The 20235-nt window shown below is 41.7% G+C and overlaps 1 protein-coding gene across 5 annotated transcripts in view; it reads right to left on the reverse strand.

The window, feature by feature from the left end:
* Positions 1–20235, reverse strand: part of ADCY2 (adenylate cyclase 2) — a 260383-nt gene that overhangs the window by 42747 nt on the left and 197401 nt on the right. For all 5 annotated transcript variants that reach the window (XM_061588160.1, XM_061588151.1, XM_061588133.1 and 2 more), the window contains exons 15-18: positions 13098–13182; positions 3021–3158; positions 1833–1964; positions 424–608 (exon numbers count right to left, since the gene is read on the reverse strand). In XM_061588160.1, the coding sequence (XP_061444144.1) occupies positions 424–608; positions 1833–1964; positions 3021–3158; positions 13098–13182 (540 nt within the window). The remainder of the gene's footprint in view (positions 1–423; positions 609–1832; positions 1965–3020; positions 3159–13097; positions 13183–20235) is intronic.

Here is a 20235-nt window from a genome sequence, read left to right on the forward strand (position 1 = left end):
CCTTGAGAACCCCTCCTTCTAGTCCTGAATTTTTCAGAGGGTCCTATTCTTAAATTGCTCTGTTCTTAAAACAAGCTATCATTATTTAATGGAGGTTGTCACTGTCTGTCAGTGCACAAATTAAAAAGGCAAGTTCCCCAAAAAACCTGGGGGCAGGGCACAAAGCACACCTCTAAAGGTGATGGTGCCCCCATCCCCCCCCCGGCTACACACCTGACTGTGGGTCTCTACACCCCACCTCACATAATTGGCTGGTGGGGATAGGGAGACACATAGCCCATTAATGTCATGCCACATTTCTGTTAGACATTTACAAGGAGGAAAGTAAGAAGGAGCATGGAGTGGAGGAAGCACCGTGGATCTTACAATATCTAGTTTGATCCTAAGTAGTTCCTTCACCAAGGGGCAGATTAACTGGCCTACCTTTTTAGAGGTGCCATTGTATATAGGAATTTGCTATAGTTGTCCAGCACAGAGCCATGTGTGTGCAGAAGAATGACATTGTAGGTCACCAGAGCAACCAGCATGATTGCCATTTTCAGCTCATGATTGATCCGGAGGAAAACAGAACAGGAAATCAAGCCCAGGATACAGCTGTAGATAAAGTACTAGAAGAGGAAGACCAAACCAAACAATTTAGATTTGGATTAAGTTAGGAAATAAGGTCTAGTTCTCACTAAGGCGTTAAATCTGTGTCTAGGCTCTACCACCTCAGACAGGAGCTCACATAATTGAGCTTTCTTTGATATTCAAAATCAACTTATACAATTAGTGTCAGGGCAAAGAATTCTAGCTTAGTCTTCTCCATGACAAGTGAGCTTTGTATGTGCAGCAGACCTTTTTTTCCCCTGTACGCTCCATCAAAACTAATAAAACATTAATACAATGGCTTCTGTGGTTTCATACCATTCCATTGTGGGAACATTTAAAAGACTGGAACCATATGGGTGGGATCAATCACTCAAACACATCCCACACAATTGTTGTACTCACTTTCCAACCAGGAGGCAATTGAGTGAGAAGGATCTACACAAATAGCCCCTCCTATTTGGTTCTGGCCAGTGGAGGTTGGTCCATTAGAGTGAATAGGGCAGTGTCCCATAAACATCAGTTGGCCCTCAGCCAACCACCACCTGCCTGCCTTCTTACTTACCCCCAGCCCAAAGGGAGGCACTGATTGCCAGCTTCCTGCTCCTTTAGTCTCCATATTGCTCTTGTAAAACTCAGCAGGGAAGAGGACTGGCTCCATCTGTCATTGGCTCTGGTTCCACTTCCTGTTGGTCTCCCTGTCTTTCGCCCCACCAGTAAAAACCAGCCACCACTGGTTCTGGCTGACGAAATGCTACCAAAGTGGCATGGGATGAAACCATGGGAAGCAGCTCTGATGTAACATATGAAGGAGCACAGATTTCCACGCAAACCTAGTTAGGATTGGACTAAAAGACTGCAGTCCTGTGCATACTTGTGCATACATCCCAGTGAACCCAACGGAGCTCTCTTCCAAATAAATATGCATAGGATTAGGCTGTAAGGCTGGATTCTCAAGCAGCAGCATGCTTGCTTCTTTAAAAGCAACTCCAGGATGTTACTTGACAAGCGCCTTTGGGAGCATGTCTTGCAGCTCCTTGGAAAGTGGGTCATTTGCATGGAATGGTAAACATGTCACAGGAACTTGTGGGTGGAAGCCTTTACATGAACCTGGACCAATGACTGGAGTAACTACGGAAGGAATGCTAGAGGCACATCCAAAGGGGATCTTAGCCTTTATCATTCTACTGACAGTACCTGGCTGCCACAAGCTTATACAAATAAGAAATATGATATGAACTTACTGGTAGGAAAAAATAGTTGGTTTGCATATGTGAGAATATCTGACTACTTGTATCAGGAGAACTTGCATTTGATGAATTAAGCATGGGGAGGAATTCAACCACAGCATCATCGCCATCAGTATCCAAGAAAAACTAGAACAAACAAACATGACATTTCTTAGGATCTGGGAGAATGGACATATATTTGCAACCACCAGAGACAAAAGGGGAAGGGGCACACAACAGGATCAAGAATTCCTCCTTTAAACAGCCTTTAAGTCCCAACAAAAACTATTGTCTGCTCCAGTTTGTCTTCTTTTCAGATTGGTCTAGGCCAGAGCTTGGAAAAGTTACTTTTTTGAACTACATCTCCCATCAGCCCAATCCAGTGGCCATGCGGGCTGGGGCTGATGGGAGTTGTAGTTCAAAAAAGTAACTTTTCCAAGCTCTGGTCTAGGCTTTTATGTACCTTGAATTCTGGGGAATGGAAATGAGCAACAGGGCTTAAGAAGAAAGTCTTTGTCTTGTATCTGATGTAGTGATGTAGTCCATGAAAACATATGTCATAATAAATTTGTTTTTTAAGATGTCACAAACTCTTGTTGCTTTTGCTGCAATTTCTCCTCAGGAAATTCTCAAAAGGTATAGCAAGCCAGTCAAGGTTGCGACAGTAGACCTAGCAACTCAGTCCCCACCTCCTGCCTCCACAGCCCTCCAAACCTCTCTCACCTGTCTAGTTCCTTCTTGCTAATAAAGCATAGGCCCTTGTTATCTAGATACCATGTGAATTTTCCCTCAAGTCATATTTTCTTCTTGGTGCCTCCTTTCTTCAGCTCCATTGTTTCCTCAGACTTCTGCTTTTGAGCACATTATTGACTTTACCCCATTTCTTTATTTACGTTAGCCCTATTCAGGTGACATGACTCAAAAGTTGACTCGATGCATGTGCCAAGTAGTCTGCCACCAATATCATACTTTCTGATGAGCCCTGGCCCCTCACTGTAAATGTCTGTAGGGACAGAGTCTTAGCATGTACAACTGTACACATGATGGCCCCCTTCCAGCAGGTGTTCACACTGTATGTGTATCGGAGCATGCAACATCGGGAGCAAGTCAACCCTGAACCACTTTCGGCAATCAAACTGCTACATGTAACAGATATCATATAAACACATTGGAAAGACAGAAACAAAATCTCATTAAACTTACCATGTTGAATACAGCCATTGTTAATATTATAGAGGTTGTTATCAAAGTGAGCATGATCCGTGGCCAGGGGTAGTTTGCAATGACTCCAGACGACTTCAAGATCCACATCAATGAGGCTGAGACTTTCTTGTTGCACTGCTGTATGTAGAATACATGAAAATACATGTCTGTGAATAATTCGGCTACTTCTACACTCGCTTCAAAACAAGAATGCTTACAATTTTACGCAATAAGAACATTCAGGCAGTGTGTGTGTGTGTGTGGAAATACACACTAAGAAGCTGAGAAGGGGGAATCAAACACTGCTCTATCACAGTGATGAAATGTTCTCGGGTGGGTTAAAATGTTCATTGAATTACAATGATTTCCATATTTGAGCTGTAAGATAGGAAATGACTGACTAACCACAACAGTAGATAAATGTGAATTAAGTACATGGGTCCCTGAACCACTGAGTCCTGCGTATGATCAGGAGATCACGCAGGCTTATATTTCATTTTTGCCAAACAAAGAGACCCTACAGTGACAAGCAAGCGTAAAATAATTTTAAAATTCACAGCACATCAAACAAAAAACCCCAAACTCATTAAAAACCCATTAACAGTACTACACATTAATAGCAGACTGATAAAAGCAGTATTAAAAATCATTCAAATCACAAAGTCCTAAAGCCAAGCAGCATGAAAAGTTATTTCACTTGTCTTGTAAAGACTGCAAGAAATCTAACCAGGCAGACCTCACTGAGGGAGAGTGTGATCTCAAGTAAGGCCAAAGCATCTTCCTGTTCTACGGAGGCCCCTACCATCAATATCTTAGTCTTATCTTAGACTGAGCTATTTTATTTCACATATATGCCAAAATATTTTCCCAAAAACAAGTAACCACAACCGCCTTCTACTTTTACATAAGTAAAATCAGCTATGAATACATTACAAATACAGCCAAAAGAAACAATTATTATAACCTGATCTGCGCAGCAGGATCATGACCCATTCATACATTACTTATTTTATTATCTCTCAGTTCCTACCTAGTTAATTTGCTATGAATATCCACTGCAAAACTCTCACATGGAAAGTTTCTCTCCATCCCTTTAACTTGCTTCACAAAAAATCAAAGAAATATAGAGAATTGAACATGTATCATATTCTGATATGTTGTTTTCAAGTTTGGGATTTGTCTGTTTTGGAATATCACTACCACACTCCACAGAGATGTTTCCCCCTTGCCATGACTTCCCCCAAACAATCCTGGGAACTGTAGTTTAAGGATACTGAAAGTTGTTAGGATACCCCTATTCCCCTCACAGAGCTACAACTCTCTGAGTTCCCTGGGAGGAGGGACTGTCTGTTAAACCACTCTGAGAATTGTAGCTCTGTGAAAGGAATAGGAGTCTCCTCACAACTCCCAGCACTCTTAGCAAACTATAGTTCCCAGGAATCTTTGGGGGGATTGTCATGGCTGTTTAAAGTGGTAGAAAACTGCTTAAATGTATAAGTGCAGATGGGGCCTTTCAGAGAGCAGTTCTGAAAGAGGTAGCTCTATTGGATCATTTCAATCACGGGATTTCAACGAATGTAACAGGAGGGAAAATAATTTTGGGAGCATCTAAACTAAGCAGTCAAGGGGAATAAAACACATACTGCTCATTCTAAGTCCAGTCAAAGTTCAGCACTTTTAAGCCTCTTTTATTTCAATGGGGAGGAATAGCTTACTGCCAGAATACATGCTTTGCGTGCCGAGACCATACCTTAATGCTAGAACATGTGCTTTAGATGCAGACGTTTTCCAGGATCCAGAATCAATCTCCAAAAGATGTCAGGTGGTAAGGGCTTGGAAAGTTGTGTCTGTGATGTTGGAGACTTTCTGCCAGTGTAACTAGGCAGTTTTGTGCTATATGGCTCAATATAAAGTATCTATATGTTCATTGAGTGAGTTGAGCATGCATTTAAATATCTCCCACTGAAATCAAGGGACACAACTTCAGCTGGATCATGACATCTGTTAGCAATGGTAATAATGGTAAAAATATTTGTAAATCACACTGAGGTCTTGGACTAGACAAAACTACAAATCAAATGAATAGGAGGATTAGGAGACTGCAGAGAAGCTAAATGATTTCTTTGCATCTCTCTTCACAGTAGAGAATATAGGGCAGATCTCTGAACCTGATCTAACCTTTGCAGAAAGGGAGTCTGAGGAACTGAGGCAAATAGTGGTGATGAAACAAAGTTCTAGGCTTCATATATAAAATAAAAACTGACAAATCGCTGGGTCTGGATGGCATCCACCCAAGAGTTCTCAAAGAACTCAAATGTAAAATTGCTGATCTTCTAACAAAAATATGTAACTTGTCCCTCAGATCCACCTCCATACCTGGGGATCCTGGAAATTGCAAGCCAGTTAGCTTAATGTCTGTCCTGTGAAAACTGGTAGAAAGTACTATTAAAGATAAATTAACCAAACATATAGAAGAACAAGTCTTGCTGAAGCAGAGCCAGCATGGCTCTGGGAAAGTCCTGTCTCACTAAACTATTAGAATTCCTTGAGAGTGTCAACGAGCATATAGATAGAGGTGATCCACTGGACATAGAGTACTTAGACTTTCAGAAAGCTTTTGACAAGGTACCTCACCTGAGTAAGCTTAGTAGTCATGGAATAAGAGGAGAGATCAATTGTGTAGACCAGGAATTGGTTAAGTAGCAGGAAGCAGAGAGTAGGAATAAATGGACAGTTCTCCCAGTGGAGGGCTGTAGAAAGTGGAGTCAAAGATCAGGATTGGGACCTGTGCTTTTTAACTTGTTCATAAATGATCTAGAGTTTAGGGATGAGCAGTGAGGGGGCCAAGTTTCCTGATGATGCTAGGGATGTTAAAACAAAAAGGGATTGTGAAGAGCTCCAAACTGAGTGAATAAGCAGTAAAATGGCAATGCAATTCAATGTAAAGAAATGTAAAATTATGTATATTGGAACAAAATAAAAATCTTAATTTTACATATACACTCATGTGGTCTGAACTGACTGTGACTGACCAGGAACGAGACCTTGAGGTCACAGTAGATATCTCGATGAAGATGTCAACCCAGTGTGTGGCAGCTGTGAAAAAGGCAAAATGCATGCTAGGGATCATTTGGAAAGGTATTGAAAATAAAACTGCCAATATCATAACGTCATTGTATAAATCTATGGTGCAGCTGCATTTGGAATATTGTGAACAGTTCTGGTCGCCTCACCTCAAAAAGGATATTGTAGAGTTGAAAAAGGTTCAGAAATGGGCAACTGGAATTATCAAGGGGATGAAGCAACTCTCCTATAGGGGAGGGTTGCAGCATTTGGGGCTTTTTAGTTTAGAGAAAAGGTGAGTCTGAAGCGATAGAAGTGTATAAAATTATGCATGGCATGGAGAAAGTGGATGGAACTCATGGATATTCAATGAAGCTGAATGCTGGAAGATTAGAAAGTACTGCTTCACACAGCGACACCTAGTTAAACTATCCCACAAGAGGCAGTGATGGGCACCAACTTGGATGGCTGTAAGAGAGGATGCGCCAAATGTATGGAGGATAAGGCTATCAATGCCTACTAGCCATGATGGCTATAACTCTGCCACCATAGCTGGCAGCAGTATGCTTCTGAAAACCAGTTGCCAGAAGGTGCAGAAGGGCAGAGTGCTCTTGCACTAAGGTCCTGCTTGAGGGCTTCCCATGGGCATCTGGTTGGCCACTATGAGAACAGGATGCTGGACTAGATGGGCCACTGGCCTGATCCATCAGGCCCTTCTTATGTTCTTTGATCCAAAGAAAATTAGCTATTGAAGCCACTAAGACTTAAGTTAGGTATGATTAACTTGTTCCATTTCTCTAGACTGTGGCCAAATATCCGGGGGGGGGGGACTTTTAAATCAAATTATTATACAGCCACAAGAGTGGTTGTATACTATAGCCAACATGGATTTTTCACATTCTGCAATGCTAAATTGAAAATACGCCCATGCCATTCTGCTGCTTCCCATAGGCTCATTTCAAAACAAATTCTTATAAAAACTTATAGTCCTAACCTCAGAAATGCTTGTTTATCAACCATCATTGCAGGCTGAGGGGTGCTGCTGCAGGGATGAGACTGTGCTGGGGCCATCAAGGGGCACGCTTTTCCACCTGCCTTGCCCCCCACTCCTGTTCTTAATGACATTTTTCTGGGGACTGCCCTTTACCAGGAAGATGAATGCTTTTGGTTTGCTGTTCTTGTTTTTATAGAAATGTCAGCATTTTGTTAGTTTTATTTTATTTTTTGTAAATTGTATTGTTTTTATTTGTATTTTGTATTTGTATTTTTATTTGTGTGTAAGCCGCCTTGGGGGCCTATTTGGCTGAAAGGCGGCCTAGAAATAAAACGTAACATAACATAACATAACATCTAAGGTTTCATGGCAATACACAAAACACTCAGAGAGAATCCAGAGTTCAAAGTCTATAATAAGAGTAAAACAATCCAGACCCCTGTTGGACTTTTTTCTGTCAGTGATCTCATAATTTGAAATTAATTAAAAATCAGCCACATTCACAAAGTACCAGCTATCCTATTACTGACTCTGCCCCATACTCTGACCTTCATCTTCTGCAGTTTAAAAGGAAAAAAAATACACGGCTGATTTTTAATTAATTTAAGAAGATTAACATTGGGGTCTATGATAGTTCAGGCATGCTCAGTAAGACCCAGCTGTCAGTGTTCTAAAAGCCAGACTCACAGCTGTTTGGCTTGGCTGAGGGGGCCACACCCACGCCAGACCTTTATTCCACTTTAACAGTCATGGCTTCCCCCAAAGAATCCTGGGAAGTGTAGTTTGTGAAGGGTGCTGAGAATTGTTAGAAGACTCCTGTTCCCAACAGAGCTCCAGTGGCCAGAGTGGTTTAACAGAGAATTCTGGGGATTGTAGCTCTGTGAGGGGAATGAGGTGTCACCTAACAACTCTCAGCACCCTTCACAAACTACACTTCCTAAGATTTTATTTATTTATTTTAAAATATTTCTATCCCGCCCTTCTACCCTATAATAGGGCACTCAGGGTGGCTTACAAAAATAAAATCAAACACGTACATAATAAAATTGTAAACGGTAAAGATTCTCTTAGGGAAGCCATGACTGTTTCAAGTGGACAAAATGTCTGATGTGGTTGTGGCCAGGGACAACTATGATTTAAATGTGGGTGGGAGACTACATGTGTCAGCTGTAGAATAAATAGCTGGGGGAAACCCCCCAAATAAGGATACTGTTAACAATGTTTTTCTTTTGGAAAAGAAAGGGGCTTTCTCTCTGCCCAGTGACCATGCACCCAATCTTCTCCTCCTCCCTCCCTGCCCCTCCCCCAGGTCAGTTTCACCTATCCTTAGCATGATTCGAGAGAAGTAAATCCTATTGAACTCAATAAGCATGCAAATGATCAATCCTTTCTCAGCAAACTTGCACAGGATCCCATTTCTTACCTCCCAGATCAAAAAGCAGAGAAATTCACTAATAGGCAAAAAAAAAAAAAAACCCACCCCTTGCGGTTAAAGAATGTCCCTATACTCAACAGATATTTCTATCAAACTTTTAAAAGCTGGGAAATTGGGCAGCTATAGTGAATGTACCAGGGGAGCAAGAGACCTGACCTCCTCTCTGAGATATTGTACTGCCCTACAAATTTGTCAAAATGCAAACAATTTGGGTTAGTCTTTCATAGTCCAATCCACTTCCTGTGTAGCTTGGAAGAATTTGGTAACATGTGCCCCTGAGCATATGGTGAGTGGTGGCAACACCTGCAATCATGACTACATTTCCAAAGATGGAGAATGACATTTTTGTATGTTTGTTGGTGTCTTCTTACTTTGCTTCTTTCCTGTGTTACTACTGCTTCTCAGGGTCGGTACCAGCCTGCCCCGGGCCCATGGCGCCCACTCACACGTGCCACCTACATCTCCCACTGCAGTGAATGCTGGCTGAGCTGCATGCACATGCCATCAACCAAGATGGTGGCCAAGGCTTACATAAGGGGCTGATGCCTCCTCTGCCATCTTGGTTGATGGCGTAGCATGCCTGCCATCAACCAAGATGACAGCAGTGGCTCCCCTGGTGCATTCACTATAGCTGCCCAATTTCCCTGCTTTTTAAAGTTTGATAGAAATATCTGTTGGCTATAGGTATGTTCTTAAACCGCAAGGGTTGTTTTGCCGATTAGTAAATATAGCATTTTTCAAGTAATGAATACAAAGGACATTTAAGTTCTGTTTGTAATAACAAGCATAATAAGAAAATATAAGTTTAGTCTGAATATATCCCTGCCTAAGCTGAAAATGAAGGACATCTGGACTATACTTTGGTTTACTGGCATACTTACAAGGTGAATGTTTTTCGGAACCTACAGTTTAAGACAATGAGTGCCTGCATTAAAGCAAACCTATGAGGTACCTTCATAACTTGATCTATATAGCTAACAAATAAACAAGTAAGTGTGTTGCTTAGATTGTGGTTTATCATCATAAAAAGATAAAATAATGTAGAACAGTGGTTCCCAACATGGGGGCCGGGACCCCCAGGGGGGCCATGAAGTAATCCAGAGGGGGCCATGAACAGTAAAGAACTGAATTATTTATTATTATTTTTTAAAAAGTCTTCACTCCTTCTACACTGTCTGCTTTCCGCTGCTGCTGCAGATGACACCTCCCCCTTGCTCCAAACGAGAGGGGAGGCCTTTTCCTGAAGCGCCAGAGCATCTTTCAGGCGCACTAAGGGCAGGCATCTGCCTATAAAATACATGGCAGATGCCAAAGGAGGCTGAGGGTAGAGCTACCAGGAAGAAGAGGGGATTACTATCACTGATTCTGTCTCCTTGCACTGCTGCTACTGGCAACGCCCTTGCTTAGAATGAGAGGAGAGGGCTTTTTGTGAAGCAAAAAGAAGCAAGCCTGCACAGAAAGGCTGCTTTCCTCCTTCCTTCCTGGCAGCCAGCCTGCCTCCCTGGGGGGAGGGGGTCACAAAAAAAATTCAGCTTATAAAGGGGGTCCCGTGCTCATAAAGGTTGGGAACCACTGATGTAGAATATCCTCACTCAAAGACTATGAAGTGAAATTCTTGCACATTTGTTAGACACTGAAACCAGTAAAAAATAAATCACTGTCTTTAGTGATATGGCTGCCTGATCAGCACACGCAAAATGTCTGCACACCAATTTGCTTTCATTAACACCTCTTATGGAACCACTTTTGCGGAAACCTTTATCGATATCGATGAAAGCTACTTTTAAGCAAAAAGGTTTATATCTGAATATCTGTTTAGCATGCCCTCTGAATGCAGTTGCAGAATGGCACCATTCAGTGAAGGCACTGAATTAAGAAAGGAAGGGGGGTGGGGAGAGAATGATCTTTGTGACTTTCATTAGTACGAATGCTTTATTCTTGTCAAGTTCCTTCTCTGTTCTTTTATACAGTGTTTAGTGTTACATGGAGTAGGAGCAGGCCTGATCGGAAAACAATCTGTACATTTCAAGCTCAGGATTTTGTTGGCATCCATCTCCTAAATACTATTCAGAGGCATATCAGGTCACAGTCACACATCCTTTTGGGTTTTTGTGGGTGTTTTTGGTACTATATATCAAAACCAAGTTATTTTGGAAAATTGTCCGGCTAGCAAAACAACTCCATTTAGCAGAAAATACAATGGGTAAAAAAGAAATTTCTTTGCAGTCTTGACAATACCGAATGATGTGAGCTCCAGAAATCACAGTAAGTTTAGCAAGTAATGGTAAATGAAAGTAAATTAACTCCAGGGAAGAAAGTTAGCTATCTGTTTTCTCTGGCAAGCAACTGGAAGGGATATGATGATAAAGCAACTTTTCTTTGTAAGAAAAGGTGGCCTCCAATAATGCAGAGATATTACAGCCTCATTACTTAAGCAAAAGAAATTGAGTTGCTAAGAAAGGCTACCTACCAAAAGCCATCAGCAAAACAGATAAAGGGATTGAATTAATATCAGAAATGTCAGGCCTCTCTTAAAACATCTCATTTTCCTGTTATGCTATGATGGTGGTCAAACAGGAAGGAACCACAGAGAGGAACACAAACAGAAGGGCAGAACCTTTGCAGTAATTTAATTACCTCTCTTTAGAGAAATGTAACAACTACCAAATGGCATACTGTCATTCAAAGAACCTATTTGTCTAGCAGTTTTAGGCTGCTCTCCACTAGAGCATCTGTCTATTATGATTTCATTTTGATTTGATTTGCCCCTCATTTGTCTTTTCTCTCTCATTTATTTCTATATGCTCCTTACCTGTTTGTAGTGCAAGTGCATCCAGAACAGACCACAAGGGGCAAACCCAAACATTATACTTGCAAGCCGGAGCACCAGATTACCATTTTCAAGCTTCAAACTGATGCACAAACTTGGACGGAAAGTGCTTGAGAACAGGCTAGGATATAATGCCTCTAGCAATGAGGGGCACTGCAGGGAAGTTAGTACAAAGCTCAAAATCCCCAAATCCCTTTTAAGTCCCTAACCATGGTCTCCTTCCTGGCTGAGATGCCAATGTCTTCAGCTGCACGCGGTATGTTACCAAGAAAAATAGGAGTCAAACCGTCTTATCGCAATGTATTTGGCAACTGGTGATACATATACCCCTTTAAAGTCAGCAACTCAGCATTTATTCAAGTCCCTGCAACTGCAGGACAATCTCCTTTTCCTCTTCTTGATCAAGCTAATCAATGATTTCTGATTTTAATTTTTTTACACGGTTTCACTGGATGTGTATATATGTATGACTGTCATTCACCACTTCCCTATTTTTTATGAATAGCAGTATATAAATACGTTTATGAATAAACAAATGAAGTAACAGCGAGCATCACTCAAACCCTGGACCTCCTTAGAGTTGCCTCTTCATTTTGACTCATTCTATGCATGATGATTTAGGAAAAGTGTGCCGATTCATAGTTTTCATAAATACAGGGTAGGCATAGCTGCAACATAGGAACACAGGAAGCTGCTTTATACTGAGTCAGACCATTGGTCCATCTCGCTCAGTATTGTCTACATTGACTGGCAGCTGCTCTCCAAGGTTTCAGACAGGGAATCTCTTCCAACCCTACCTAGAAATGCCAGGGATTGAACCTGGGACCTGATGCTTTACCAATGACCTAAGGCCCTTCGAAAGAGTAGTAATAACCTCGTGATGGCATTAAGATTGTTGTGCACCAGTGGAACTCCTTGGGCCAGAATCCACTAGTAGCCATGGAGACTTTAGACTTCTTTTTCTAAATGCAAAACTGTATGTGGCCTTAACTGTGTAGTTCTGCTGTTCCCGGTCAGAACCTTAGTGTGTGGGGAGTAAGGGGGGTTAATCCTTTGCCTCCACTGTGGCCCTGAGCTGGATCAGGGGCCCCATACCTGCAATTTGCACTGTAAAAAAGCTCCCCTATTTTCCATGCTAGAATCCTAATCTGGATTGGAAGCTACTGTCTACTGAGGGGGAGGGGAACCTGCACTCGACGGCAAAATTAAGCAATTAAGGTAGTTTGGCCCTGAGAGAGCCCTACACCCCACAGCAAACAATTTGTGCCATGAGATATGAGTCTTTGGAACCTTTTATCTCAGGATGTTGAATCTAAAACTACCCTTGTTCTTTTATTATCTTGGTTTAAATTCTTAAAAGGTTTTATATATTAGAAAAAAATAATAAAGTAGTGTCCTTATCAAGGAATTATCAACAATACTAAACAATTTGTGTTAGTCAGTACATATGCCATTTACTATGACAGGTCAGACAAGTTACAATGCAAGTCTCTTACTTTTCTTTCTCCAGTAAAGATCAGTATATAGCTAAATGAAAAATGAAAATATATGGCTAAATGAAAAAGTTTCTGCACTTCAAACCATTAAAAAAAGTAAATTAACTCCAGGGAAGAAAGCTTCCAAAGATTTATTTTTTCACCCAGGCAACTAACAGGAAGGAAAAGTAACCTTTAATATTGCACAAGTGTTGTGGCCTCATTCTTCACGCAGAAGGAATTGTGTTGCTAGGGAAGTCAGCGTGCTCTTAATACCTACCAAAAGCTGTCCAGCAAAACAGATAAAAACAATGAAGGAAAGCACAAGAAAGGCAGCTCCAAAGGAGATTCCAAGGACAGTCTTTCTACAAGGCAAGAAGAAAAGGCCTGTTAGAAAAACTAATGTACAAATAAAAGACACAAAAGTAATTCTGGTTGATGGTTTGTTATAAGCATCTTTGCTGTCACTGGGAGACTAGCTCAATGTGCCCGTGACAGCTGTCTGTCTGCCTCATTTGCAAATAAAAGCAGGGGTGGGACTCATTGGGATATCAACAGGGGCACACTCCTGAGGGGAACTGACCTCTCCACACTGTCACTTTCCCTCACTATCGAGTTACCCCAGATACTTTTCTCCTACCCTGATGTTGGAGCCGATATAGTAAGGAAAGAGGTTTAAGCAACTGATTGCAGAGAAGCAAGGTGTGTATTTTTTGTGAGGAGGGGGGAGTGCTCAATTCCCCTCATGTATATGCCCCTTTTAGAGGTTCAAATCAGACCCCCCCTGCATTTTATATATAAAGAGGGCAGGCATGTTTAAACTTGGCTGTCGAGTTGGAAGGGGCTGCACTCCCTCTGAATACTCAGCTTGCAGTTTGGGAATGCTCTTGGACCTGGCCCTAAACTTGTATTTTCAGCCCTCAGCTATGCCCAGGAGTGTCTTTGCTCAATTAAAATTGGTGTACCAAGCTGTGTCTCTTTGGTGAACCTTCTGATCTGGCTAGGGTGATCCATGCCTTAGCCACCTCATTTTTTTGATTATTGTAACTTGTTCTGTGCGGGCTGCTTTTGAAGACCATTCACAAACTTCAACTGGTTCAGAATGCTGCGGCCAGCTTCTTACAGTGGTGGGATACAGGGCTCATGTTACACCCTCCCCTCCATTTTGGAAAACTACTTTGGCTACCTATTCATTTCCAAGCACAGTTCAAAGTGCTGGGTTTGTCCCATAATGCCCTAAATGGCTTGGTCCACTTTCCTCCATATAATCCTGCTGAAGAAGTGAGATCTTCTACAATGCCCCTTCTCACTGTTCTTTTAGGAATTCATAAGGTGACAATGCTTGGAAGGGCCTTTTCTGTGGTGGCCCCCTACCTCTGAAACTCCCTCTATATGGCTTCTCCACTGGATCTGTATAAATCTTTCACTGCTTGCATTTAGAAGATGCTTTTGAACCCTGCTGTGAGTTTCATTATTTTTAATTGTTAATATTTTACTGTGTTTAGTGTGTACCACTTTGGTCTCTTCAGGAAGGAAGAGTGGAATATAAATTATTTCACATATTTTAAAAAAAATATAAAATATTTTTTTAAAAATATAAAATATAAAAAATCATTGATGAAAGTATCTTAAGGAAGGGGTGGACTGACTTCAGTCTGGAGTGGTCCACTCTGGTTTTACTAAAGTCCTCATGGCACGCTGATACATATTATATTTACAAAGCAAGAGTGTATATTACGGAATGGATCTATTTACATTTTAGGTACAAATAAACTAAGTGAATAGTCAATCTTGCTTAAGCACGTAAAAAGTGGCATGGTGGATTGGATCCAGTTTTGTATTCTTCTTCTTTCCACTGCTGGTTATTTCTTTACTGCAAACTGCTTTGGATGGGCATTTATCCAGAAAAGCAACCTAAGCTATTTTAAATAAATAAATATACCCATCTGGTCACAGCATGGTTGGAGTTAGACGTGGGTGGTGTTGGGCATTTGCTGAGGCCCAGAGAACACTGAAGGGCCACCACTAAACCCTGCCGCAATCATTCCTATTAACAGACTGCAATATGAACTGTGATCTCTCATGCATGTGAGCAGCAAGGACCTTATCTTCCTCCAGGCAACACTTCTCACTGCATATATTTATGAAATTTACATCTGCAGATTGCAGTAATTGTTGCTCAGTCAAATATGCTTTAAGGCTAGCTGTGGTTAATTGCTGAATATGGAGAAATACTTTGGGGAACAGCCATAGCTCAGTGGTACAGCATCTGGTTTGCATGCAGGAGATCCCAGGTTCAGTTCCCAGCATCTCCAAGAGAGCTAGGAATGTACCCAGTCTGGAGTCCTGGGGAGCTGCTGCCAATCAGTGTAGGCAATACTGAGCTAGATTGGCCAATGGTCTGACTCAGTATAAGGCAGCTTCCTATGTTTCACTAATGGACTGCTCTACCTTTTGCCCTCCCCTGTCTTTAAGAATTCTGTATATGTATGGGTAAGATGTTCACCGACAGTTTCCTGCAGGGACCTAATTTTCATCTTCAAGAGCTTTGGCTTGAGTGACTTTGATAATTTCAGTGCCTATTCTTTCCCTCTGATTTGATTTTTTCCCCCGTACATTCATGAAGCTTTCAACAGATTTCAGTCAGTGCAGAGGCTTGGAGTGCATAAGAGCGTCATTGTTAAAACATCTTTTGAATATAAAAATTCATGGCAGCCCTCCCCTTCTTCTACAGGTGCAGCAGAAAGAAAGCCTTTATAAACACGAGTGGCTTTTTTGAACTCTTTTTGTCAATTGCTTTCTGACACTCAAAGGTGCAAGTGTTGGGAGTTTGTGGGTGTTTTTTAAATTCAAGGGTACTGTACATGCTGTTTTAAAGCTCCCATCCCAATATTCTGAAAGTTTCCTATTTATAAATGCATGAAATTCATCAGCAGTGTGAACTGGAAAAGACCTGTTCATTTTGACTTTTGAACAGTTTTGTCACTTCTATTTCCTGGAAATGGGTCATTCTGGCCCAATTTATTTGTGAGTACAATTGGCATGAGCAGGTCTGTGAATGGGTCCAGTTTTTTTGCTACTCATAACCAGTGGAGACTGGTGGCTCAGATGTCTGCGGGGCAGTGAATCTTCTCCGGGTTTTACTCCGAACTTTCAAGGAGCTGTGCAAAAGCACCTTGGACAACTCCTTGAAAGTTTAGAGTAAAAGCTGGAGTGGATTCACTGCCCCATTGACATCAGAACCACCAGTCTCCACTGCTCATACCTATATTGATGTTTCCCGTCGACACTAGTGGGTAGTACTTGATGGGATGAATCAATTCTGTGCATGCTGGCTCTTCTCCTCCATTAGTACCCCCCTGCTGTCCATTTCGTTTTTATTTTCTGGGCATGTGCATAGGTATTCCAGTACAAACCACCCAGAAATATCATCACTCATGTGACAACCCACCCAATCCACAAAACTGCATCAACGCTTTTCTACACCAGCAGTGACTACAGATGTAAAATAGGTTAATTTTACTCAACAGATTAAACATGAAAAAAGTACAGGCTTGCATGTCATACAGACAGTGCAAAAACTTGCATGTATGGGCAGCACTTATTCCATGATAAACCTCTGTGTGGAAGCGCCCTGTTATTCAGTATCAAGAGAGGCAGGACTGTGATGTTCCTATATTAATGTATATATGGTAAGTGTTGGTTGTTTAGAAGATACATGGTAAGTGGAGTGAAAGAGGAGGGGGAGTGAATGGGCAGTAGAATGCTAGATAATTGGCTGAGTGTTTAAAATGGCTGAACGTATAAAAGGAAGAGTGAGAGTGGAATCTGGGGGGAGAAGAGAAAGAGTGGGTTGCTTGGTGGGGTTTGAGAGAGTTGTTTGCCAGGAGAGAGTGGAGAAGGAGGGGGGTGGAGTTCGGATTAGTATTGAGTAAAACCATATGCTTATGTGCCTTAAGAAGAAATCTTGTTAATCTTGTTAGCTTTGTTATCTTTAATAAATACTTAATTTGGTTTACCAAAGGCCTGATCCTTGGCTGGGGTTTCACAGACCAGAAGGGAGGGTAAGGTAATGACCAAGGCTGAAGGGGAACTGTAACAAATGGTGGCAGCGGTGAAGAGAATAACAATACCAGTATTCAGAGTCTCTGGGAATACTAGTATAAGGACGTGACTGGTAGTTGCCTAGCAGGGGGATCTGTTGAGATCTGTGCTAGAGCGGGGAGAGAAACAATACAAAAGGACAGTCCAGACTGGTGGAGTCCCTGGTGGTGCCTAGTGACAGGCAGTAGCCACGCGCAGGTAGGAACCTGACAGGGAGAGCCAGGGAAGGGCGTCACAAGGACAATGGTATTTGGTATCATGCTGCCCAGAGAGTGCCATTCATAGGAGGTTCTTAAGTTCTGAGAACACTCAGCAAAAGGTTACCCAATAATTTTTGATAAGAAAAAGTCAATGAAATAAAAACAAATTGGGATAAAAAATGATAATACCGGTGATTGGATAATGTAAATTTCTAATACAAATGTGAAACTAAAAAAATTACTACCTTAACCTAAAATATCAGTTCTGCTTCTGCAAAACAATTAAGGTGCTAATCAATATTACAATATTTCCCTGCTGTCTCAACAGTCAGGATGGCAGATATGTGTTCCAACCTGAAGAACAGCACACAGCTGTGCTTCACAGTAAAGTCTTGATATATTAATTATACAGCCAAGAGAGTGGCTGTATACTATAGCCACCATGGATTTTTTGCATTCTGCATTGTTAAATTGAAAATACCCCCCATGCCATTCTGATGCTTTCCATTTTAAACAAACCCTTACAAAACTTATAGTCCTAACCTCAGAAATGCTTGCTTAACAACTCTCTAAATTTTCATGGAGATATACAAAACACTCAGAGAGAATCAAGAGTTCAAAGTATAAAAAGAGAGAGAGAGAAAACCAGACCCCTTTTGGACTTTTTTCTCTGAGAGTTCTCATAATTTGTTGAAATTAATTAAAAATCAGCCATGTTCACAGAGTACCTGTAATCCTATTACTGACCTTGGCTCATACTCTGACCATCATCGTCTGCAGTTTAAAAGTTAAAAAAAAATGCCTGGCTGATTTTTAACTAATTTAAGAAATTTAGCATTCAGGTCAATGATAAGCCTCGGCATGCTCAGTAAGAACCAACTGTCACGGTTCTACAAGCCGGACTCACAGCTGCTTAGCTTGGCTAATCAGGGGGCCACACCCATGCCAGACCTTGATTTCACTTTTGACAGTCATGGTTTCCCCCAAAGAATCCTGGGAAGTGTAGTTTGTGAAGGGTGCTGAGAGGAGACTCCTATTCCCGACAGAGCTCCAGTGGCCAGAATGGTTAAACAGTCAGCCGCTCTGATTGAAGTTCTGTGAGGGGAACAGGGCATCTCCTAGCAACTCTCAGCACCATTCACTAACTACACTTCCCAAGATTCTTTGGGGAAAGCCATGACTGTCTAAAGTGAAATAAAGGCCTGGTGTGGATGTGACCAGGGACAGCTTTGGTTTAAATTTGGGTGGAAGGCTACATGAGCCTGCTGTAGAATAAAAAGGTGGGAGGAAACCCCTCAGATAATGATACTGTTAACAATGCTTTTGTTTCGGAAAAGAGAGAGGCTTCCGCTCATGCACCCAATCTCTCCCCCTCCCCTCCCCCCTCCCCCTCCCCCAGGTCAGTTTCACCTATCCTAAGCATGATTGCACAGGAGTAAATCCCACTGAACTCAAAAAGCATGCAAATGATCAAACCTGCCCTCCTTTCCTCCTCTCTCCTATCCCCTCTCTTTCCCCTTTCTCCCCCTTCATTTGCCCCTCCCTCCCCCTCCCCTTCCAATCCCCTCCCCCTCTTTCCCCTCCCCTCCCCTCCCCTCCTCCTCTTCCTCATTCCCTCTCCTCTCCCCCTCCCCCATGGTCAGTTTTACCTATCCTAACCATGATTGAACAGGAATAAATCCCATTGAACTCAATAAGCATGCAAATGATCACACCTGCCTTTCCCCTCCTTCCCCTCTCCTCTCCCTTCCTCTTCCCTTCTTCCTCTCCTCCCCTTCCTTCTTCCTCCTCCCCTGCTCACTACAGCCCTCCCTTCCTCCCTCCCTCCCTCTTGTCCTCCTCCCCCCCGGTCAGTTTTACCTATCTTAAGCATGATTGCAGGAGAGTAAATCCCACTGAACTCAATAAGCATGCAAATGATCAATCTATTCTGAGCAAACTTGCACAGGATCCCATTTCTTACCTTCTGGATTAAAAAGCAGAGCAATTCACTCACTGGCGGGAAAAAAAACCCTTGCAGTTTAAGAATGTACCTACAGCTCACAGATATTTCTATCAAACTTTAAAAAGCAAGGAAATTGGGCAGCTATAGTGAATGCACCAGGGGAGCAGACCTGACCTCCTATCTGAGATATTGTTACTGCCCTACAAATTTGTAAAAATGCAAACACAATTTGGGTTGGTCTTTCACAGTCCAATGCACTTCCTGTGTAGCCTGGAATAATTTGGTAACATGTCGCCACAGTTTGATGACAGACCAGCACAAATATTATTCATATGTTAATGACAAATAAAAAAACACCTTTTGGTTGAAACACATTTAAGGTTTACTGCATTGAGATAAAATATTTTAGGTTAAGTTTATTATTTCTTATGTTCACATTTGTGGTATAAAAGTATATTACCAAACCATTATATCATTTAAAAATATTGACCCCAGTTTTTTGATATCATTGTTTGTTATGTTGGAATACATTTCCTTTTGTTTAGTCTGTCTGATAAGAAAAAGTCACCATATGCAAAGTTTTCCTGCAATTTTTTCCCATATAAACCTGCCCAGACCCTGAGGGTCAACATCTGAGGCCATTCTGTGCATGCCACCTCCAAAACTGGTTCTGAGGATAGCAATGACAGAATGGGCCTGTTCTGTAGTGACTCCCTGTCTATGGCATGGTCTCTCCAGAGGGCCTACCCGGCACCAACTGTCATCGTTTTGGCACCAGGCAAAGAGGCTTCCCCAGGCATTTGGACAGTACCAACGACTCGATATTTGTATTCGGACCACGTTTTTAATATGTTTATGCATTTTTATTATTGTATTTTTATTTTTGTGCAAGTTGCTTCAGGACTTTTTGTAGCAGTAAGTGATATATATATTTAATTAATCTAGTTAAATTTCTTGAAAAGTACCTTAAATATATGCCACAGCACCTTTTGAAACAGCATCTATCTAAAGAATTGTTCAGAACATGTCAAAAATTGTTCAAAGCTGCATTTAGAAGGATCATTCTAGGCTCCAAAATGAAATTTATGATGGTCACTAGACCTTATCACAATTCAGAGATACAATCAGGCCACAGTAGATCCAAGTTCAAACTGTTGCTTCTTGGTGAG

The sequence above is a fragment of the Rhineura floridana genome, chromosome 1 (assembly GCF_030035675.1).
Source record: "Rhineura floridana isolate rRhiFlo1 chromosome 1, rRhiFlo1.hap2, whole genome shotgun sequence".
Lineage (NCBI taxonomy): Eukaryota > Metazoa > Chordata > Lepidosauria > Squamata > Rhineuridae > Rhineura > Rhineura floridana.